Source organism: Acipenser ruthenus, chromosome 3, assembly GCF_902713425.1.
Source record: "Acipenser ruthenus chromosome 3, fAciRut3.2 maternal haplotype, whole genome shotgun sequence".
In the NCBI taxonomy this organism is placed as follows: domain Eukaryota; kingdom Metazoa; phylum Chordata; class Actinopteri; order Acipenseriformes; family Acipenseridae; genus Acipenser; species Acipenser ruthenus.
Genome location: NC_081191.1, coordinates 68,317,764 through 68,342,975, shown reverse-complemented (window position 1 = coordinate 68,342,975; position 25,212 = coordinate 68,317,764). Strand labels below are relative to the sequence as shown.

At 39.9% G+C, this 25,212-nt stretch overlaps 1 protein-coding gene across 8 annotated transcripts in view; it reads right to left on the bottom strand.

The window, feature by feature from the left end:
* The window catches only part of LOC117394169 (receptor-type tyrosine-protein phosphatase mu-like), a 296,513-nt gene that overhangs the window by 154,929 nt on the left and 116,372 nt on the right, over positions 1 to 25,212 (bottom strand). For all 8 annotated transcript variants that reach the window (XM_059015556.1, XM_059015565.1, XM_059015574.1 and 5 more), the window contains exons 5-7: positions 19,332 to 19,447; positions 17,405 to 17,579; positions 7,527 to 7,820 (exon numbers count right to left, since the gene is read on the bottom strand). In XM_059015556.1, coding sequence (XP_058871539.1) covers positions 7,527 to 7,820; positions 17,405 to 17,579; positions 19,332 to 19,447 — 585 coding nt within the window. The remainder of the gene's footprint in view (positions 1 to 7,526; positions 7,821 to 17,404; positions 17,580 to 19,331; positions 19,448 to 25,212) is intronic.

The window sequence follows — 25,212 nt, the reverse complement described above, 5'->3', positions numbered from 1 at the left end:
GCGTCGAAGCGGCGAGACGTGTAGCTCTCGAGGCACCGAGGATGCCGAAGCACCGAGGCACCGAGGCTATGGAGCACCAAGACACGAAGTCATCGATGTCGGGAAGCGCTTGAACACCAAGGGTGCCGAGGCACAGAGGCTTTAGTGCACAAAGAAAAAACACTTTTGTTTTTTTACCTACTCACCGCTTTATGGGTGAGTGGAGCAATGTGCGTGTCTTACTCAACAATAGGCCAGATCAGGCCTAATGAAGGAAGCACGCGGTTGTTATTATTTATTTAATAACCGCAAGGCAGCAGTACACACAGGCAGCACTCGACAGTAAACTGGAGTGTGAGGATTTTTTTACTGAGAGTAGTGATCAAAAAACAATAGTAACTGTCCGCCTGTAGGGACACTAGGCTGCGCACCACGGGTGGGTGTGCCAAGGTCACCCAGAGCCCTCGAGTCGACAGTGGCGGCAGAGCGGGGCTGGACTTGCTGGAGGGTCATGTTCTCCCTTCTCGCTCTTTTTTTTTTTACAGCTACAAAAATCAGAGGAAAGTTATAGAAAGCGTAGCGTTAGCTCAGCCTTCAGTTGCCAAGTTTCTGATTCCGGGGAAGTGGCAAGCCTACTTCCAGCAAATAATTGCAAGGGAACTCCAGAAAAACTCAATAGAAGGAGCTCTGTCGTCTCTGTCAAAAAAAACTGTCGTCTCCGCGCAGTGACTATTTATTACCTCGATGAGGCGGGACTGACGACGTCACTCCGCGGAGGGGCCTATCGGCAGCTTTTTTTTTTTTTAGTCGTTGCCAATTATTTTTATTATTGTCTCCCAATTTGGAATGGCCAATTATTTTTAGGCTCAGCTCACTGCTACCACCCCTGCGCTGACTCGGGAGCGGTGAAGATGAACACACATTGTCCTCCGAAGCGTGTGCCATCAGTCGACCGCTTTTTTTCGCACTGCAGACTCACCATGCAGCCATCCAAGAGCTACAGCGTTCGGAGGACAACGCAGCTCTCAGGCAATCCTGCAGGTGCCCTGCCAGACTACAGGGGTCGCTCGTGCGCGGTGAGCCGTGGACACCCTGGTCGACCTAAACCCTCCCCCCCCTGGGGCGACGCTCGGCCAATTGTGTGCCGCCCCCTGGGAGCTCCCGTCCACGGTTGGCTGTGGAATAGCCTGGACTCGAACCGGCGACGTCCAGGCTATCGGGTACATCCTGCACTCCACGCAGAGCACCTTTACCGGATGTGCCACTCGGGAGCCGCCTATCGGCAGCTTTGATATAAAATGCTTAGCGAATATCTGAGAAGCAGGCATATCCCGTGAGGGTCAGACCCTCACTGTAGTATTGAATTGCCTGTTATTGTGATTGTTATTCTACTGGTGATAGAGCCGTGGGTTTATTAGGTATTATGCATGCTGCTGATCGAGTGTGTATGATATATGACGGTGTATTGCTGTAATTAAATTAGGGAGCTTCCATTAAGGAAGTTACCGTAGCTATACATGTGGAACAAATGTGTTTTGTTATTGCTGTATGTTCAGTAATCTTCCACTAGAAGGAATAATGCTAATTTTCAGTCTTTACTTAATAGTTAATTATTAAAGAATAATGACAATGATGATAATAAGTAAGCAATATAACAGTTTAACAATCGTTTGTAAACAAGACAGTATGTATGCAGGTTAAACAAATACGTATAAATGAGAACAAGCATGTTTAACATAAAATATAGGAATGCTTTCTTGTAAAAGTATAAATGTTGAAGAGTATTTTTGTATAAAATCATTTCAGGTGTAAATGTTTATTGAATAATTAATCATGTTAGGAGTAGGCGGGGCTGGGGATTATATAATGCCGTGTCTTTCCTTAGGAGAAAGAGAGAGGATTATTAGGTCAGTCATGATCTTGTCTGTTGAATGTCAGTTATTGATGATACAACCTGCTAGTCTGTGGTAATCATTGTAATTTGTCTGCAGTATCCAGTGCAGAAGAACAATATAAACATTTATATCTGTGAACTCGACAGGCGGTCGTCTTCGAACTGAAAGGGAATTGTAAATCCGTTGCAACTGTAAATTTAAACAACTGTTAAACTAAAGTCTCTCAAACGTAAACATCTAACATTATGTACATCCAGCTGTTCATCATTGTGATGTAGAGCACTCTCCATTGCCTGACGACGTTTCTATTCCGAGTTTTCTTTTCAAAGCCATGTTGTTTGTACAGGTTGTACAGGTTGCAGCGGTTAGCAAACTACAGCCGACTGATATCAATCGGCCAATCCTGTAAAATTGCATCGCAAAGCATAACGCTGCCCGATGCGACTGAAAAATCGCGTCGCTATTGATCGCATCGGGCAGTGTGTCCCCGGCTTAAAATGCAGGTCCTGTAGCTGTTGCAACCAGGAAATAGTAAAATTACATTACTTCCATTGCCCTTTTGGCTCACCTTTGCAGTAATACATGTTAGGCTGTTAATTTGCTTGTACGTGAATACTTCATAGAGAGTAAAGCAATATATTTCTTAATGTACAGACTTGTTTTCATTTACTATATCTGCAATTTGTCATGTAATTCTCCTACAAGCAGACTGGTATTATTTCTGTATTGTTATATTGTTACCTTTTGCAATTTTGGTATGAAACATACTATAATCCATTAACAAATTAAGATAACTAGTCATTAGCTGCTCAGGCTGGACTTCTCCAGATTAGCGGTATAGTAGTGATTTTCTGTCCTTTAAATACATTACTTTAATCCAAAAGTACCGGAACACCAACAAAATATAGATGTCTTAAACAAAAATGATACAAGTTCCCGTTTTATTTGTTCATTGAGCTTGAGGTAACATATAGGTAATGCATGCGTTTCGCATGCGACTTTTATAGGCTACTCCCCAGTCAGTGTTGCCAGATTGGCAGTTTTTCAGCCAAATTTGTCTTGTTTTGAAAGCATCTTGCAGGTAAATACTGTCTTTGATGATTTAGTTATTTTTATTGTGCATTTTCTTTTTCTATTGCTTTAATTATGAGGTTGTCACCAGCGCAGAACTTCAATCACCGCAGCATCCTGTATAGTATAGTATATCACATCCTCCCCGTCTTTGTTCTGGAGCTGTGCATCCAATAAAATTACGAATCACACAGACACTGCTGTTTTCTATTCCTCACCAATTTCAGAACTGTACAATTACAATTGTTTTTCAATGTATTTTTACAGAATGTATCCGCTGACAGTTCTTGACAATTTGATTTTACACAACATTCTGAATACATGTTTTTTCCTGGACCTACTAGATTTGATCTCATCAGATAAAGAAAAAAAAAAAAAAACAGCGGTTCTGGTATTGTAAATTGTGAGAAAAAAACAAGCAAAGCAGACAAACACATAGTTTATAACATTACTGTTTTTTTTTTGTTTTTTTTTAATAATTCTGTAGCACTTATTTATGCTTTTGTAATATAAATTGAATCTTACAATTAAGTGTGGTTTTTGGCTGCTTTAAAAAACACAGTTTGGCTACTTCTTCATCAGCATTTTTACTAAAAAACATTATTAGCCCTATTAAACGTTAGTACTGTAGTTTGTAATAGAAGTTCCTAATGTTCTCTTCATTGCATCACAAGGATGACTGACTGCATCGTATAGTTGTGCAGGAATCGGGAGATGTGTGTGACTTGGCTCTGCAAAAATTAAAAATACCGGCTGGTTATCGGAGACTGAGAGACTCGCGTAAGGAATCTGGTTCCTAATGCCTATTCAATGGCATGGTACAGAAAGACTATTTCAATTTCCACATGGAAAAGAGATCGCTTCATCAGTGCACAACTCTTCCGGTTTGACTACACCACTGAGTACATATACAACCTGTTATGACCAGTTTAGGCTACTTTGGGTTATCCCCTCTGAACTGTTGACAAGAGTAGACATATTGTATGCTTCATGATTATGGATAGATACAGCATTATTTGTTACAACCTGGATCAGACACTCTGTGGAATTTACTGATCATTGTCTGTGTCCTCCAACTGAATGATTTTTACAGTATGTGTCACCATCGTATGTGGTCTTGAGCCCCAGCTTGAGAAAGTACGTCACCTGCCTAATACTTTTTCTGCTAGGCACAATTTTTCAAGGCTCAGCCAAAACTCAACAGGAATGTTTTTTAGACAGCGAACATCATCCATCACAAGTCTACTAAAAATACTTAAATGGGTTTCTTTCCCATCTATAAACTTGGGATAATATCAAGAGAATGAAATAAAGCATATGGTAACTCTGTTGGGTTCTGCAGCCATAGAAACCAATACACTGCACAACTGTATTTTATTGTTTTACATTGTGTTCATTTCCAAGATGTCATTTTTTGCACAGCTTAAAAAAGAAATGTGTGAATAAAAATGGTTTAGGTTGTCTTTTGATTAAAAGTTTTATACTGTCAGTAGGTCCCTGCTATAAATATCAGAGAATGAAAAAGCCTTGCCTTTTCAGGCCCCTTTAGCTAGACTTCCAGTCCCTTTCTCTGGGCTCCCTTCACAGCATTCTGTCTTTATATTTTTTTTGCTTGAAGTGCACTGCTGCTTTAATGGGTCTACTTCTGGTCATTGTTTTTGAGGTATAGGTTAAAAGCAAACTGTCACTTCAGAAAAACAGAATGGCAAAGGGGTGTATGTTCTAAAGTCTAGGAGGCTTACTTTCAGAAGATTAGTATGCTTCTATACCTTTCGTATGGGATAATTATGCAGTCAGTGTAATTTATCTGTCATACCTGATTGGAGTAGTAATTAATTATTACTACTATTACTAATTATTACTTTATTCAGTCCAATAGCCATCTCTAATTTGTTACAAAAAAAAAAGTTTGCTCCAGTATATTTGTTAATTGTCATTTGTACACCTAGGTCTAATTATAATGTACTTAAAGTACTGATTAGAGGAGAAATCTCAAAATGGAGCAAGGTAACCAGTGGCACACCACAGGGATCAGTATTAGGTCCTCTGCTCCTCCTAATCTACATAAATAACTTAGATTCTGGTATAGTAAGCAAACTTGTTAAATTTGCAGATGACACAAAAATAGGAGGAGTGGCAAACACTGTTGCAGCAGCAAAGGCCATTCAAAATGATCTAGACAGTATTCAGAACTGGTCAGACACATGGCAAATGACATTTAATAAAGAAAAGTGTAAGGTACTGCATGTAGGCAATAAAAATGTTCATTATAAATACCATATGGGAAATACTGAAATTGAAGAAGGAATCTATGAAAAAGATCTAGGAGTTTATGTTGACTCAGAGCTGTCTTCATCTAGACAATGTGGGAAAGCTATAAAAAAAAGGCCAACAAAATGCTCGGATATATAGTGAAAAGTGTTGAATATAAATCAAGGGAAGAAATGCTAAACTTTACAATGCATTAGTAAGATCTCATCTAGTATATTGTGTTCAGTTCTGGTCACCTTGCTACAAAAAGGGATATTGCTGCTCTAGAAAGAGTGCAAAGAACAGCAACCAGAATTATTCCTGGTTTAAAAGGCATATCATATGCAGACAGGTAAAATCATTGAATCAATTCAGTCTTAAACAAAGAAGACTATGCAGCGATCTGATTCAATCATTCAAAATTCTAAAAGGTATTGACAATGTTGACCCAGGGGACTTTTTCGACCTGAAAAAAGAAACAGGGACCAGGGGTCACAAACGGAGATTAGATAAAGGGGCATTCAGAACAGAAAATAGGAGGCACTTTTTTTTTTTACACAGAGAATTGTGGGAGTCTGGAACCAACTCTCCAGTAATGTTGTTGAAGCTGACACCCTGGGATCCTTCAAGAAGCTGCTTGATGAGATTCTAGGATCAATAACCACTGACTCACTGTGTGACCCTGAGCAAGTCACTTAACCTCCTTGTGCTCCGTCTTTCGGGTGAGACGTAGTTGTAAGTGACTCTGCAGCTGATGCATAGTTCACACACCCTAGTCTCTGTAAGTCACCTTGGATAAAGGCATCTGCTAAATAAACAAATAATAATACTAACAACCAAACGTGCAAGATGGGCCGAATGGCCTCCTCACGTTTGTAACCTTTCCTCTCCATTTTAAAAGCTCTGAGGTTTTTTTGCTTTCCAGTTTCCCACTACATTAATGCATTTTGCATGATCCGGTTTAAAATTCCAATTTTGTTTTAATTGTAAACATCAGGTGTTTGAACAAAAAATGCTGAATAAAAAAGACTCCACGATTCATAACCCCTTAAGGCATCTTTTTCAGGTATCCATAAATTTCTTAATTGTAATATCACAAAAAAACAATATTATGAGTACTTGAACTTTAAGTTCTACGTTACTGAAACAAGCTAATACTTTTTTTTTTTTTTAACATTTTAAAACCCCTGTTGTAGCTCTAGTCATAGTTCTCAAGGTTTCCACAGACTGTGGGTTGCATTCAATTTTAAAGGTTGAAGCGGGACAAACCCTACAGCTGGTAGCAGAAAATGACACTTTTACTGAAATCCAGTTTGTCAACCTCCAAATTATTTGCCATTCATTTCCTATATATTATTGTAAGTTAATTAAACCACAGATGCAAGTGCCCATCCACCTCTGATCCTAAATTCACATTTTAATTAAGCATTGTGAATCGAAAATAAAACTAATGTAGATGGTGCTTAAACTTATGCAACAATTTTAGCCTGCACATTACACAGTGTGAACAGAATAGAAAACAAGCACAAGGCACATTAGGAAATAAAAACTGAAAATGACTTAATTAATTCCAATTTAAAATCATATACTTGTCAGTGTGGTGGCTTCCTGGTTATTGGTCGCATGCTGCCATATGACATGCAAATGACTACCTAGAAGGGTTGTGATATGTAGATAAACTAATGCCAAAGTAATTAGGTTGTGTAGGAGTAAAATGCTACTCTCCTTAATGGCATTCCTTAGAATTATTAACAGCAGTCCTTTAAAAGAAGAGACGTTGCACCTGTTTAATTGCTGTGATAATTGTATGCTTGTTGACTCTAGTCCTCGGGTGCAGACCCTCTCTATGTGAAAGCAGCCACACCAGACATTTAATATTGTAATCCTTTTATCCTTTTCAATGTTATCCTTTTCAAATAAGGCAAGTGATCATGTATTTCTTTAATATTGTTTCCGTAGGAATGCATTCTGTCCACAAAATCTGAGCAACCTGAATTCTGTCATTTCAAAACTAATGTCTGGGTATAAACTGGCCCTCTTCCAACTACCATCACCCAGTGATGGAAAAATAAGAGGAACGAAGCAGTTTGAGGTGCTATTGTTCACATACAACCTACATCCATAGCCCTCCCTATCCGCTTGCATGATTATAGCCCAATATAAATCTATAAATAAATCGATTTCCAAATACCTAAATGAATGTCCCATAAAAGTCTGCCACATCTAATATTATATATTTTTAGATTGTTTTATTTATTTTTATAACCATGTTATTTAACTAAGTGATCTTTGTATGATTAAAGAGCACATGCTCACTCATCAGAAACTCACCTGCACATTTTGTCCTGGCTCTAAGCGCAGGTCCAGGGGCTCCGGTGCCACCTTCCAGAGGCCGTGTGAGCAGAACGCTAATTTCATATTCTGTATCTGGATCCAGGTGTCCGATTTTGTGTGTACTCTTGTCTACTGGCTGGATGTCGATCAGGCTCCCAGACAAGGTGCGATACTCCACCTCCCTCTGTGTGATCGGGCCATCTCCGTTGATGGAGTTCGCATTGAGCTGGATCCACAGGTACGTTGCCCCAACGGCCGTGAGCTGAGGTGGGGCAATTGGAACGGGTGGCTCTGTAAAACAAAAACGCAGGGACTCTTGTAGTATTTTTGTTCTTTACTGGAAAGAATTAAGATGCAATCCAATGTACAGTCATGCATTTTAGCTAACCGTCACAGGTTGCTTGTTCACTAGTAGTGGAATACAAACCAATGTAATGAAGTCAAATTTAGTAATAATGATGTATAGTGAACAGTTTATTATTATTATTTATTTCTTAGCAGACACCCTTATCCAGGGCGACTTACAATTGTTACAAGATATCACATTATTTTTACATACAATTACCCATTTATACAGTTGGGTTTTTACTGGAGCAATCTAGGTAAAGTACCTTGCTCAAGGGTACAACAGCAGTGTCCCCCACTGGGGATTGAACCCACAACCCTCCAGTCAAGAGTCCAGAGCCCTAACCACTACTCCGCACTGCTGCCCTTTATCTGGCTTAAAGCTAATGGCTGACCATCATGCTTCATTTCCAACATTCAGTTCTGGGTATTTGCATGAATAAGGTATTCCAAAAAAGAATGCTCATTATGTTATTTTCATTTCTAGTTCATATATAGTTATTTTCACTTAATAGTGGTTCAATTACTATATATAAACCATATACGTACTCTAGGTACGTCTAACAGGGGCTACCATCATTGAAATTAAGAGCAAACAGAATATACTGCAATCAAATACCTCCACCCTAAAAATAATCTTCATTTGTACAATATTATTGAAGAGATTAAATACACTTTAATTACATCACATTGATGATACATAATGAATAAACACGATGAAATAACTAATCAGTAAATTGGTTGGGGTGGTGGTAAATCCAGCAGTTGTAGACAGCAACTGAACTGCAGGCTAGACTGCTATTCACAAAGCAAACTCAGGAGTTGATGCAAGGTTATAGAGGTTACAAGTTACACCAATTAGATTTCAGACTTACAACAATTAAAAATAGACTAATGTATTACTTCTCACCTCAAGGTCTTTTCTCTATTTCTCTTGAGACTCCAATTGCTGAACAGTTACATAACGTTATTAAAAAAAAAAAAAATCCTTAACACTGTGTCAGTGTCACTTAATTCCAGAAATTAACAGGATTGTGCCTACTTAAGGGCATTTATTCTAATTAAAAATATGCAATTGTTAAAAATGTTTTTTTTTTCTATCATTAGATTTATAAATCACCCCAATGCTATGATCTAATAGCATGTTCATGGTTTTGATGTAAGTTTGTATTTGGTATATAACATCTGTCCATAAATGGGTAAATTGTTAGGTTATTATCGTAACCCTGGTTCCCTGAAATAGAAATGTAACCAATACTGAATGGGTATTTACCTCCTAAAGACCTGAATCCTGAATATTGTATAGCAAAGCTGCTCTTTGAGCCTGTGACGTAGTCATGGCCCGCCTCCGAGAGCACAAAATGACTGCGCTCACAGATCTCATATTTTTTTCTTCAAGCCTGCTGCAATCATTGACGCAGCAATCTTGAAGGTTAATGGTTACATTTCTATTTCAGGGAATCAGGGTTATGATAATAACCTAACGTTCCCTTTCAAGTATGAAATGTAACCATTACCGAATGGATGAGTGTACCAAAGCAGTCGCAAGGGCAAGATTGTAAACGACTGGAATGCTACGCTAAGCTGAAGGCTGCCTTGTCTGTTACCATTTTGAACCCCAGTAACAAAGTAGCTAGAGTGAAAAATCTGCGGTAGTGTTTCACCCCTATATTGTGTTGGAATGGTCGACTGAGAAGCCGCCCCTAACACTCTAGTTCCAAAACCAGGGTTTTGAGGATCCACAACATTAAGTCTGTAGTAGGGATTTCACAGTATACCAGTTTTACGGTAAACCGCGGTATAAACTGCCACAGTTTTGAAACCGCAAACATTTTTCTATATCATGATTACCGAGTTCACACGGTTTAAGGTGATATGGGAGCGTTTTTTTACAATCAAATGTATGGCTCACTGTCTCACCATCCCAAAAATGGTGCACAATTGGCCGATCGTCATCCAGTGGGGGTACGGTTTAGGTCGGCCAGGGTGTCCTCGGCTCACCGCGCACCAGCGACCCTTGTAGTCTGACCGGGCGCCTGCGGGCTTGCCTGTAAGCTGCCCTGGAGCTGCGTTGTCCTCCGACGCTGTAGCTGTTGGGTGGCTGCATGGCGAGTCCGCAGTGTGAAAAAAAGCGGTTGGCTGACGGCACACGCTTCGGAGGACAGCGTGAGTTCATCTTCGCCCTCCCGAGTCAGCGCAGGGGTGGTAGCAGTGAGCTGAGCTTCAAAATAATAATTGGCCATTCCAAACTGGGAGAAAATAATAAAAAATAATTGGCAACGACTAAATTTAATAGGCAGACTTGAGTACAAGCAGGTCAGTTCGGTACCGGGTCGGTACAGGTACGGCCCCGGGTCGGTTCGGTACCTGTTCGGTGACTATAGCACCGGGTTGGTACCAGGACGGTACTGGTACAATTGCGGTAATCTTGGTCCCGGTTTGGGAATGGAGCGGGTCGGTGACCTCGGTACTGGTTTGGTACCGGTCCACTGATTCGCTGTCACCAGTCATCATGGGTGGCAACATACAGGGATGCCCATCTGTAAAAGCCACTGGCAAAATCAGTCAGTCAGTACCAACACGAGACTGAGGTACGTCTGCTTGTTAACAAGGACTAACAGCCTTCGCAATGGTGATGCTAAAAAGCTGTCACCAAAACAGCACCAAGACACAGTGGTTGAGATTGTAAGCAAACACAACCGAAGTGAGCATCTTGGTCTTGCGCAGTGCTGCTCAGCACCACGTTGCAGACAGGCCTATCTGTAAAAAAAAAAAAAAAAAAAAAAAAAAGAAAAACACACAAGAGAAAATACTTTCTCAACAAAAAAGAGTAGTTAAACAATTACAGAAATAATATCAACCATCTCAAACTGTGCTAATCAGCAAAAACGAAAAATTAAATAAGCTCCAGTCGGAGCTATGCAGCCTCAGGGGAGAGAACAAAGTCAGCCGACTTCTGCTGCTGGATCCCTGAGAAGGAGCGACTCGAGCCGCTGGCTTCACGCGGGGCGCAAGGCCCAGCGGGATGTAACAAGCAACAGGCTGTAGTGCACACAATACGCGTAATTAGTACAAACTATTATAGCGATTAGATTAATAACACATATAATTTGTGTAAAAACACAATAAATGTGAATATATACAGATAGAAGCAAGTATCTGAACAAGGCTCTCCTATCAGGTCAGTCTTGATTTTTAACTGTATTTGTTGATAAGTTGGCTGTGCAGTTTGTACTTTTTTTGCAATCGTAGTGTTTTATTAAACAATGTGAATCAATTGCCAGACAAAATATTATTGTTGGGTGGAATTAGGAAAATCACCAAGGATTTCAATGTTTTCTTTTTATTACAAACAAATAATTCTGTAGTAGCGACATGTAATACATTAACTTCATTGTTCAATAAAAATATGTATGTTATAAATATGAATAGGACAAATAGACAACAGTGAGTCATTTATGGCATCATAAATTAACTAGTTAATTTAGTTAATTAACTAGTTCAACAGATTAATCTTATTCCAGCAGTGTTGTTACACAAGGCATTCTGACACAGGCAAGTTAGGAGTAGTTAATAGGGTAATTTCTATGCAGAAGTGATTTTAATAAGCTATTCCATATGGTTCCATTGAAGAATGAATGGGCTTCTATGTTATGATTCTCTGGGTTCTGCACCACGAGACAATGAATGAGTGGAGAAGAATGATGCTTGCTAAGGGCTATATCATAACCAATATGTTCACATATGATAATTGTGCTGTTCTCTCTCCTTAACCTTGCTTTTCTTCTTCTTCATATCAATAATGCAGGATAGACATTTATTAATAAACTCTATACTCTGTGGTTGGCTTTCAGCCCTTTTGAAACGTTCCTGATCACATCCTTAACACGGCTCCCAATGGGACAGGCAAGCTGCTTCAGCTGCAGGCTCTCCTTCAGCTTGTGCCATCCAAGTCTGCTGCACTTCCAGCAGCCAGTGTAGCTGAATCAAGGCAACCTTAGACTCTCAATATATTATTTATTTTTAAAATATGATTTTGCATTGTACACTGTTGATACTATGTGAATGGAGATCTGAAATGTGGGTATGTGCTCTCATTGTGGGGAACCCCGTGTAAAGCAGAAGTACATCACACTGGCTGCTAATCAAAGGTATAAGAATTAAACTAAAAGAACAAATATAGCCCACTAATACCTTTAAACGTAACGCACTGAGAAGTCCTTTTCACGTTAACACATCTCCTAAGAAGCTGTGGCTGAAGCAAAGGCCCACACATCTAGGTCATTTCGTATACAGATGGCTGCCCTCTTATGCCCTTATTTAAAGGCCCCCAAACTCCTCTCTAATCCCAGCTTCCACAGTGCACAATCAAACTTCACCTCCTATGAACTAGTTAAGCCACCTGAGTGTCACATTCTGACAACTTCTCAGACTAATCTTTGCACAATTTGACTTTAGGTAACATACTTATTCACCCAAAGACATGCAGTGCACAGCAACAACTAATTGTCTGCTCTAATCAGTTTCGGAGGATGATAAGAAACCTCCTGCTTAACAAAAAGGCAACAGTGTCACAGTAATTGGTCAATCCGACAGGTTTCATCCCCGGCCCAGGATTAACTAGAGATAAAGTGACATTTCAATCTAGCTACCTGACAGATTTAAAAGAAAGCATGTAAAGTTGTTCAGATGGCTTGACAAGTCAATGGGTCTATTCATTCTTGTGTCATCTTTGCCACTTGTTCTGTGAATACCATCTGTTCCTTCAAAAGCACTTGGAAAAACCTAATCAATACTATGTTTTCTAGTTGTAGCCGAGGGCACATAATATAACAATGTGGTAAGAAAGACCACTGTGTTTCATCTAACACTTTATGACAAGAAAAGTCCATGTACCAAATAGGCATATTGACTGTATTTCTGCTACATTTCCAATTTAAAAAAATGTTTGAAACTTGCTAAAACAAGCAGAAGGAGAAAATTAAGTCAGACTGTTGTATGTTATAACTAGCTGTCAGTTGTCTGGGAGCCCACTCAAAAATACACTTTTGGTCTCAATGAGTAACATCCAGAATTATGTGAATCTATACAAGACTTCTTTATAGAGAAGGTTGTAAAGATTCGTGACAGTATATCAGCTGACATGTCGGGCCCGTTAATTACAGAGAATCTTAAATCTAAAAATGGTCTGCTAAACTGGTCTCTATTAACTGCTTCGTTGGAGCCTTTTTTAGCTGCCACCAACCCTTCACACTGTGATCTCGATTCTTGTCCCGCCACTTTAATAAAAGCAGCTAAATCTGTGTTGCTCCCAATTATGACGGATTTAATTAACAAGTCCATTTTGGAAGGATTATTTCCAACTCCATTCAAGAATGCATTGATATCCCCTGCTGTAAAAAAGCCTGGACTTAATAAATTGGAATTCTCTAACCTTTGCCCTATCTTACATCTACCTTTTATTGCTAAAGTTCTTGAGCGTGTGATGGGGTTCCAGCTTCAAGACTATCTGTCCTCCTTTAACTTGTTAGGTCACTTTCAGTCCATGTTCTTTCCCTTTCATGGGACTGAGACAAACTTGCTGTGTGTTGTTGGTGACCTGCTGAAGATCACAGATGGTGGTGGGGCTGCTGTTCTCATGCTTCTTGATCTATCATGGCATCCTACTTGATCGTCTGGAAAACCGCTTTGGTATCTCTGGTCCTGCGTAATCATTACTTAACTCCTTTCTTACTAACCGTACCAGCAGGCTGTCAGTGGGGTCTGAAGTATCATTAGTGTTGTCTGTCAAGTATGGAACGCCCCAGGGGTCTACTCTTTCCCCCATTTTATTTAATCTATATATATAGCCCTTAGGAGAGATCATTGAGGCATGTGGACTGCAGTACCACCGGTATGCTGATGACACACAGCTTTATGTGAGTGTCTCAGGAGATGTTGGGGAGAGGAAGGCCAGATTGGAGTTCTGCCTGAAAGAGGTGGACACTTGGCTTAATAGGAACTGGCTGAAATTAAATCCTTCAAAGACTGAGGTTTTGGTGGTGGGTTCGACTACTACTCTCAAGAAGCTGGGTAACAGTTTTATCCCTCCATACATAAATGGAACCATACCAACTGTAGTAAATAAAAGCTAGAAATTTGGGTTTTACTATAGATAATAATCTTTCTTTTATTCTCCAAATTAATAGTTCGGCCACTTTTCTTTTACGCAATCTAGAAGTTATAAACCATTTTTGCCAGAAAGTCTCTTTCGGACAGTGGTGCAAACTCTTATGAACCCCAGACTGGATTATTGTAACTCTCTTTAGGTCAGGCCTTCCAGCTTGTCAGCTGAATAGACTTCAGAGAATACAAAATATGGCAGCTCGCCTTGTAACTGGGACTACGCTGTGTTCCCATATTACTTCAGTTTTGAGAGAACTGCATTGGCTCCCTGTCCAAGAGAGAATAGATTTCAAAATCCTTTGTATGGTATATAAAGCCCTAAATGGAATAGGTCGTGACTATCTTAAAGCTGTTCTTAATGTCAGAAATACTACAAGGGTGCTGCGCTCAACCGGTTCTTTCTGTATTTCACCTCCTAGATTTTCTGGAGTTAATTTTGGAGGCCGTACCTTCGAGGCTAGAGCAGCGTTTTTATGGAACTTGTTGCCTGTAGAAATTAGAATCTCCTCTAGCCTCTTGAAATTTAGGAACCAACTCAAAACCTTGCTATTTAAAAGAGCATTTGAATAAGCTAAGAGAACTATAGCTTATAGCTAACTTATGACTGGACAATCGTGTAACAATGAGATGTATTTTATTTTTGTGTTTTATTTCTAGTATGATGTTTTCTTTTTAATTGTATTATTGGTCTGAGTTTTTAAAGTTTTGTACAGCGCTCCGATGCATGGTGGCGAGTGGTGCTATAAAAAATTCTTAAATAAATAAATAATGCAAACTGATTGTGTGCATTTGAGTGACTGTATACAGCTGTGGCCAAAAGTTTTGCACCACCTAGAAATTTAGGATTGAGTAATCAAAGAAACTACAAAATGATATTGCAAAAGTCTACCGGAAGCCATAATAGTAGTACAGTATTTCAAGTTAGATTTCGAAATGTCACATTTTTCCATTTCGTTAAGTATATGGAAAACTACAAAGTGGTATGTAATTCAATATGTTAACGTAACCTTATTCAGCAGGTTTCATTCGACTTTATGAAGCAAAATTAGTTAATTCCATAGGGTGATGCAAAACGTTTGGCCATAGTTTTATAGTAACTGACAGACCTTAATACAAATCACAGTAGTGTGAAACCCTAGGCTTAGGGTATCAGTACTGTACAGCTGCTTGGCAATATTGGTAAATCAACAGTAGGCTTGGCAGGTGAGACAGCTGGAAAGTACCCTGCACCTGTAGCATCCGGCCTCACTGATTGTCAGATGTATTAATGGAATAAACTGTGTGATTAGTTCGATCCACAGTCACCTTACAAAGTCAAAGATTCTGATGTACCCTTCCAGTGGGTCCATGCACTGGTGCCAAAGGGGTAGGATGGGCCAAGTAGATGGTCTGTGTATGCCGTAGGGTACAAAACAATGTGCCCACCTGCAGCAGTCAAATAAGTAACCAGTTGCTAAAAGTAGTCAGTGATTGATGTGTTGGTTGTTGCTGTATCTCTGGGAGCATTTGTTGTAAGGACTTGAACAACAGCCAATATTACAAACATTAATGAGGAATTTGTTGAGCGGCAGCATGTATCAGCTCATCATGTAAAATGTAAGTGCTTTTCCTGTGGTTATGCCAATCATTTACCATCTTTTATTTTTTTTTATTTTTTTCAATATGCTTTATCACACTTCTCAGGGCTTTCCAAAGCTTCCCTGTGCTTTATTACACTTTGCTGTGCTTTTACTAAGATACGCATTTATGAGGGACATCAAGATTGTTGGCGGATGGACAGACAAGTTCCTCCATGTATCCAAGATCATGTTCCTCTCAATAATGTGTGCTAAAGAATGTCCTAACCAAGTTTTATCACAATTGGATTGGATGTGTGTGCACATAAAAGTGTACAATAAGTACATGCATACAGGTGGTTGACTAGACTCCCTTTGGCGGAAAAATGCATTCCCAGTAGAGAATGCATAATACATAATTCTTAAGTAGCTTTGGGTTAATACTGTACCTCTGCATAACAAAGGGAGGGGGCTGCAAGTTTTGGTTTAGCTCAGTAAAAAACATATTACTGAATCTAAAACTGGATTTTTTTTTTTGGACCTACAACAAGCATCACTTAAAGATTTTTTTTTTTAGGCAAAGGAGGGAGAATACAGTTTACATGCAATGCAGAAGATTAATAACACGAGGGATGCAGCTTGTGTCATCATAACTAACTCAAAAGGACAAAGAGAATCAACTACTGTTTTGCCTATCAATGAGTTATGTATTTATTACCCCTCACTGTTACCTGCACGTCAAATATTAACCGTAGGACCAAACTGGCCTCTTCGTACAACAGCAATAAAATGAAGGCTGTGTGACGGATTTATGTACACATTATTTTCAATGAAAGGTTGAGGTCACACTCTTTGTCCTGCAGGCAGCCTAATGAAAACAGCAGCACATGCCATTGAAATTAACATAATTACTTCAACACACCATTAAAAAATAATTGGATTCTAACCTTGTACCGTTCCCTAAGTCAATGCACCCTCTGCAAATGTTGTGACTTTCTGGTTACTTGAGTAAAATTGTAATTAGATGCTACAATAAAAAAAGTATTATACAGGATGCTTAGAGAGCTGTTAAGATTAAAATGGTAACAAGATTGATCAATCAAGAAAAGCCTAATTTAGTATTTGATTCAAAATACAACAGGCTTTAAGATGTTTAAGCTTGAATATACGGTCATCTTAAAAGTCAAAAGGCACTACCCTTCAATACTCGAGTGAACGTCGAACTAAGTTTGCTTCCACTTTTTGGAAACCCTTATATTTATGGTTTTATCTAGGCAGCTCTCGCAGCAGTGTGGAGTAGTGGTTAGGGCTCTGGACTCTTGACCGGAGGGTCGTGGGTTCAATCCCCGGTGGGGCACTGCTGTTGTACCCTTGAGCAAGGTACTTTACCTAGATTGCTCCAGTAAAAACCCAACTGTATAAATGGGTAATTGTATGTAAAAATAATGTGATATATGTATAATGTGATATCTTGTAACAATTGTAGGTCGCTCTGGATAAGGGCGTCTGCTAAAAAAAATTAAATTAAATAATAATATATTGTTGTGGATTCCGAAACTACTCTTCCTCTTCTGGTGGCAAATTGTATCCAGCAATTTTTAACACAAGAAAAAAAAGTGACAGATAGAAATAAATACTGATCATAGTGTGTAAGGTTCTACACTGAAAAAGTAATTATATTTTTTCTATCTAAACCTACTTGGGCATACTCAAATGTCATTTCTCAGTTTTGGATTCTTGCAGGTTTCTGTAACTTCCTGGCAAGGTGAAACCTTCCTGTAGCATTATGGATTAAAGAGTTGCACTTACGTCTTACAACCAGTTCACCATAATTAGACAATCCAACTCCTTTTTCTGAGTGAACTAAACAGCGATAGCTCCCTGTGTCTTGCTTAGTTGTGTTCACTACATTAAATGTAGCTAGGAAACGACGTGTGTTCAATGGCTTGATGTCCTTCATTGGAGCTTCCTCCCCAGCCATTCCCTATAAAACAACAGAGTATGTAAAATCAGTTTAACAGTATTCAGAATCTGATTTAATAAAAACAAGATGGGGCTCATTAGATGAGACCAGTGTTGCTTGGTTTCCCTACATCAATGGTCTGGGACTGCGAGTTTAAGAGGATTTAAACTCATCAATGAATGCACTAAGTTCCTGTATTTCTTTGTATCACCTGACAAACACAGCCAGGCTGCATCCTATGTTGTCGTCTATTGATGCTCAGATACTGTCCCACATCCATTCTCAACTCTCCCTTACAGTGTTGCTTTTAAACAATGCAGTTTAAGGAAGCCTCTCAGTGTAAAAAGGTGACAGTAATGCAGTTAACCACCTGTTTCTTAAGACCACATTATCCAAAATCAAGGGTTGACATTTATAACAAAAGTACATTTCCACTGTCAAGAACTTTTTTTGTTTTTTCACAGCAATACAAAGCTGTGTATCAACATATTGTATGATAATTTATTCAGTTCAATATGCCACTGACACTTTGACAAACTAAGATAAATATCAGCTATTAGAATTTAGCAGACGATGACAGATGATTTACAAAGAATATGGTTTGTATCTACAACTGTCAGGGATGTGTTTTTTTTTTTTTATTTGCTATACTGTAGTACAGTAAGATCATAATAACAAAAGGAAGAACTGTTTAAATGTGTTTTCCATCCCTGAATATAACCTGCATTGCCCACAGCAGATGGGAAACATTTGTTAATTGTAAATATTTCTGCATTTGTGCCGTCAAGGGATTTATGTAAAGTTAATGTGTGTGTTTTATCGCAGCAGCTAATGAGGACATGTTTGCTAAAATGACAAACTATCAAACCAATGACCTTTTTAAACATATGCGTATGCTGATCACAGTTTTGACAGTTTGCTTATTAGACGAAGCTAAGGCTCAGTCCACCGAACTTACCATTAGTTTTCTCTGTACAAGGTCTAATTAAGTGAACCAGAACTATGTCTCAATAAATACCAGTAATGTAATCTGCAACCAGCATAGTACTTGGTTGCATTCCTTAAATTTATTACAAGAACAAAATATTAATATGGTACCTATTGTACATGTGTGTCTGTATGTGTCTCTGTATGTGTGTCTGTCTGTGTGTCTGTGATGTACCAATTGAATGTTTATATATATGTGTGTGCGTGCGTGCGTCTATGTGTGTGTGTCTCTGTGTGTGTGTGTCTGTCTGTGTGTCTGTGATGTAGCACTTGAATGTTTATACCCTGTATCCTCCCAGAACACACTTGAAAACAAAGTGTACGACGTCACTGTGTTTCTTCCTGGAATCATTGTTACGTTAACATATTGAATTACATACCGCTTTGTAGTTTACCATATACTTAACAAAAAACTGACAAATTGAAAAATGTGATACATGAAATACTGTACTACTATTATGGCTTCTGGTAGACTTTTGGAATATAATTTTGTAGTTTCTTTGAAATTATTTGGAAAGGGCTATTGCATTAGTTTCCATATCCATGTCTTCATTGCTTCAAATATCTAAATATACACATCCATTTACCAAACAAATGATATTTACAAATGCCAAAAATATTGTACTAACTATAACACATTACCAGCAAGCTTACATATAACAATATCAAAGCAGATTTTACATACTTTTTTTATTACATACTAAAAATAAAGTTTTTGTTTTAGTTTCCATTAAAATTTAAATCAACAAAAGGCAATATGGCCAGGGCAATAGTCAAGCGTGTTACCTGTAACCAGAGCCTGTAGCTGTCTTTGGGCTGTCCGTTGGCTGAACACTGGAAAGTAGCTGTTTGCCCAGCATTGACCTCCATGCCCTTTATATGCAGGAAGTGAGGGGTGTTTACTGGGGGGGAAAAAGAGGAAAGAATGGATCAGAAAGTGATGTGCTGTGTGATCTTCACGGTTTTAATTTGGAGGTCCTTGTTTTCTCCTTGAGGTTCTTCAAAGTAACGTTGGAAGGATTTTTTTTTTTTTTTAAAGGTCACAAACCCCACAACTTCACCACTACTCATGCCTATCCATATGCTTATATCATTTATAAATAACATTTCTAAAGCATACAACTGCAAAGAAACCTTTAAAGAATGTCTTAGTACTTTGGATTCAATTTCAATTTGAAAGCCTAATACTCCATCGTGGTAAATTATGTATATACCGAAATGGCTTACAAGATCAATGAAATGGAAGAATAATCTCCTTGAAAGATTTATTAATACGCCAGGTTTCAAACACTTTAAAATATGACCAAGCAATCAAGTTCATAGTGCGATAACCATACAAGGTAATCCGGTAGTATTTTCACAGGAATTCCTAAACATACAGACACAATATTCTGTACAGATTCCATTCAGCAGCTGGCAGTGAACTAATGGAAAGTAAAACAAAGTAGCAGAATTATAAATTCATGGGAGCAGACTCCTGGCATTACAGACATGAAACAGGCTAAACAGTTTACTTTGCTGCCAGCCACTCTGGTGGGTAAATGTAACTAGGACTGTGCAAGTGTGATGTGTGGTATAGGATCCGCTACAGCTAGTACTCAGTTATGTTTATTAAAAATGTGCACTTTCGTGGCAGTGCTCTCTTGATATGAATAACTTGATGTGCAGCTCTGGAAGACTATAATAAAGCCAAGGGGCTATTGATAACACCCAGGCCCGGTCTTTCCTGATCTTTTCTAAGCACAGCGAGAGCATGGTAAGTGAAGGAAAGGCATACAGAAGCTGCCTCGGCCACTGGTGTGCCAAGGCATCTATTGCCAGCGGGTCCCTGGCTCCCGTCATTGAGAACCAAAGGGGGCAATGGGTTGATTCTTGGGAGGCAAACAGGTCCACCTGTGCTCTCCCAAACCGTTTCCAAATGAGGCTCACCACTTCTGGGTGAAGCCTCCATTCCGAGGCACTGGGGACTGTCCTTGAAAGGAGGTCCACTGCCCAATTCGTCACCCTGGGAAGATGTACTGCCCGCAGTGAAGGGAGGTGATGGTGGAGACTTGGGGTCCAGCCCTGGTGGTTTATGTATGCCACCACAGTAGTGTTGTCTGTCCGGACAAGCACATGTCTGCCCTGCACCTCCTGTAAAAAATTATGTATGGCTAGAAACACTGCCTGCAGTTCCAGAATACTTTACATGGAGACCCTGCCATGGGGGTCTCCATACTCCTTGCACTCCCCTGCCGTTCCACGCGGCACCCCAGCCGAGGCTGGACGCATCTGTGGTGACAACCTCTCTCCTGGTAACACTGACCAGCACTATGCCTAAGTGTACGTGAGCAGGCTGTGTCCACCAGGATAGTGCCTGCAGACAGTGCCGAGACACTGTCAGCAGACGGCCGCTGTTCAAAGTGGGTTGAAAAACCCTGCTGTTGAACCAGCCTTGGAGAGGGTGCATATGCAGAAGACCCAAGGGGAGAGTCTGGGAAGCTGCTGCCATCAAGCCCAGAAGCCGCTGAAACATCACTACTGTGAGCTTCTTGCTGAGCTGAAAAAGCTTCAGACAAGCAGCTATTCTCTGCACTCTGTCTTCGGACAGAGTGGACAACATGGTCTTGGAATCCAGACACACTCCTAAATAGGAGGCTGTCTGTGAAGGTGTGAGCTGGCTTTTTGCTAGTTCACTGACAGACCTTACCGGAACAGGTGATCTGTGACGGGTTTCGTGTGAGCCCCTGCCTGCGCTGGAGATTGAGCACAAATGAGCCAATCGTTCAGGTAATTGAGCACTCTGATGCCCCTGAGTCTCAAGAGGGCCAGAATAGCTTCCATGCACTGAAAATGCACGGGGGCTAGAGAGACCGAACCCGAAACGTGTACGCTGTCCCTTGGAAAGCGAACCTGAGGTACTTCTTGTGCCCTGATTTTATTGGGATGTGAAAGTAAGCGTCTTTTAAATCCACCGTAGTGAACCAGTTGCCTGGCCTTATTGACTGCAACAACTGCTGCATGGTTAAGATAAGGGTTGACTTGTCTGACATCTAGGATTGGTCTGAGGCCACCATCCTGTTTGGGCACCAGGAAATACCTGGAGTAAAAACATTTATCGAAGTGAAGAGGATGGACTGTGCTAATAGCCTGCTTCTGCAGCAGGGCTGTCACCTCCTGAAACAATACTAATGTGTCTCGCAGATCGATGACCAACGTTGTAGTCATGCCTCGAAATGGAGGAGGACCGTGTTTGAATTGTAGAGAATAACCGGTCTGTACAGTATTGAGCACCCAGGTGTACGAGGTGCATTGACACCAGTACTCTAGGTGACTCCCTGAAAAGGGGCCCTGGGCCTGTGGCAACAAATTGCTAGGGCTGCTGCTTTGCCTGAGGCTTAGCCTGAGGCTTTTGCCTTTGCGCTTGATGTCAGAACTTATTGAAGTTCCTCTTTGCGCAGCCGCGGGTCAGTTGTGGAAACCCCCTCTGGCTTTAGCAGGAGCAGGCTGTGCCGGTCTCTGAGGCTGCTGGAACCTTGGTCTCCAGTTTGGCACCGGTCTACATACTGGAGGCGGCCTCTTCGGAAGCAGACGCACCAGTTCCTTCGTAGACTCCCGCGCCCGATGAGAGCGCTGCGGCATGTCATCTACTGCAGGACCAAAAGTGTGTCCTGGAGTAATGGGAGTATCCAGCAATGGTGCCTTGTCACCGTCTGCTGTGCGCGCCTGAGAATGCCAAAGCTGGCGTCTTGCTGCTACTATAGCAGCCAGGTTCCTACCCACCACCTGCTTGTTGAATTTTGTTGAAATCTCTTTCACAGAGCCACAGACCCACACCACAGCAGCTCGAGCTGGTGAATAAGAACTGTGCACAATAAGGACAGGGCAGTGCAGTACAGTATGGTGGGCAATGCACAGTATACACGGAACAGTATAAATGGTACAGTACAGTGCTAATGATATATTATACAGTACATACAGTACGACAGTATGTACAGTGCAGTACAGTATGATGGGCAATGCACAGTATACACAGTACGGTATAAACGATACGGTATAGTTCTAATGATATATTATAATGTGCAATGTACGGTATATACAGTCAGTATATAGCGCACAATATCCCTGGTACAGGTGTACGGTACACACGGTACAGTATGGTGTACGGTACAGTGCACGGTATAAGAACGGTGCAAACCATATGGTATGGTGCAGAGCACAGTCCACTGCCGTTACAGTAACCTTGTTCACTAAGAACAGTAGTAGATCAGTGACCTACAGTTACCGAAGAAGAAATATGCGGGGATGCCCACCCGTATAGCTTCTGGCTTCACAGTCCTAAGACTGGAGGAAGCCTGCTGTCAGCCATGACAGCCTTCACAATGGTACTGCAAGCAGAGGCCAGAGCGGCAACGAAACACTGCGGGAAGGACTACAAGCAATCAGACCCAAAGCAGAGCTGAGCCCAGCGACTGCTAGTGAATCGGAAAGGTAACCTTGTTCATTGTACAAAGTACTGGCAGGAACTGAAGCAGGTCTGGGACCTACAGTTACCACAGAAGCGAGATAAGGATGCCCACCTAAAACGCTTTTTGGCTAACCACAGATTGAAGCCCAGTGCTAGAGCCCTAACAGTCTTCACACTAACTCTGCAAGCAGATCTTAATGTGGTACAGAGACACTGGGAAAAACTGCAAGCAGCTTGACCCAGTGCGCGCGTCTCTGTCAAACGCCGGACAGCTCAGCTCAGCCGCCGCGTTAGTATTTCTGTGAAAAAAAGCAGAAAATACAACAGAGAAAACTATTTGTTCTCACACAAAACAGTAAACAAACAGTTACCGTTATTTTAATATATTTTTTATAATAAAAAACACCATTTTTATTTTACACTTCAACCGAAGCTAGCAGCTTATGGGAGAGCACCAGTAGCCGACTTAAGGCATTCGATCCCGGGAAGGGACAGCACAGAACTACATTTCCCATCATCCTCCTGCTCACATATGTAACTGAGATGGATTTACCAGTGAGCAAGGAGGATGATGGGGAATGTAGTTCTGAGAGGTCCATGCAGGTACATGGGAAGCCATCTGAGGCAGGGAATGCAATTTAAAAGTTTAAAAAAGTGGTCAAAATGTAAAAAAAATAAAATAAATAAAATTAAAACAATACACACACCTTAAGTAAATAGTTGTAGCAACACATGGGAACATGTAACACAATAAAATAAAAAGGTCCTTATGTACCCTTTAATACGCATGAGGTAATGTAGATGTAAAATGTTCCTATATGAAAGATGCACATGTTATGTTAAACACTTATTTCATGTTTATTGGTATTTTTTCATACCTCCTTCCCATCATGAAGGAACGCAGGTGATATATGTGAATTGTTTCTGGGAGTTGGAGTTCTAGTAAACTGAAAAACAATTCAGAAGGTTTAGTTTTTTTATATTATGACTTTTTAATGAGCGTATTTTTTTCAAATTTATATTTTTCAATAATAATAATAATAATTATAATAATAATAATATCCAAACATTCTAAAACTCAAACTGCCAGAAGTTTCATGCTTTGGCTCGTCTTCCCAGTAACCTATCCCTGCTTTTTCTGTGATTGACATGTTTCCAACTGCATTCCTTAACACAACCTCTTGAAGTTGAAAACGATGGATAGGAAGTGAAGTACTGAAGTTTCTGTACAGAACAAAAGTTTATTATCACCAAAAGCTCAGAAACAAATACCATTAAAAAAAAAAAAAAAAAAAAATCCCCTTTGTTACAATATCTGAATCCTACATATAGGAAATGTGGGAGATCTAATAAATTAAGCATTGCTTAATTTTATGTAATTACATTTTCCTAATTCATAACCAATTATAAAGTGACAGTGGATTACTTTAAGATAATTTGCATGTCTTCACTTGACCACAGAAATGAATATATTGTAAAAATGCAAATGAGCTTGTGATAAATTATCCCATACTTCCATTACTTTCAGCAAACGTTAAGAATTTAATGTTTAATTCATTCCTAATGCAGGTAGAAAAATTGATTTTAAATTCAGCCTCTTGGTGACCGAGTTTCCCCTAAGGCAGCTGTTCCTGATTTAAAGCCAGTTTAACTTTCAAAAGTGTCACATAAATAAAAAATAATTTAAATAAAAAAGGTTTCTTTTTGGTAGCAGATGACCATACTTGATTGATTTTTCAGTCGCTTTTAGTCTTGCCTAGTTTATTTCATTAAAAATAGTAAGAGGGCATTCTAGTTAAACCAAAAGAAAAATACATCTGGGAAACATGTGCCTCGTGTGCTGTAAGTGCCTGGAATAAATTACCTCCAGCCAGGTACTAAAAACATGTATCATTAAAAGTCTCACTGTGAAGTAAATGCTTGAAAAAACTTTTGCTCGTTTTTTTTTTTTGTCACATGTGTAAATGTGCTCTTCTAGACATTTTCTTTTTATATTTTCCTATTTTAATTTGTGAAGTCTGTGTGCGTGTCTGTGTGTGTGTGTGTGTGTGTGTACTGGGAGCACCACAGAAAATAAGACACCCACCCATGTACTATCAGCATTACACTATTGCTGGTTCAGACTTCTCTGCTGGCTGGTTTGCACATTACAACAGATCCATTTCTCTCATGCACATTTTGTTCTTTGTTTTTTTTTCAGGACCCTTTGTTCATGCTGTT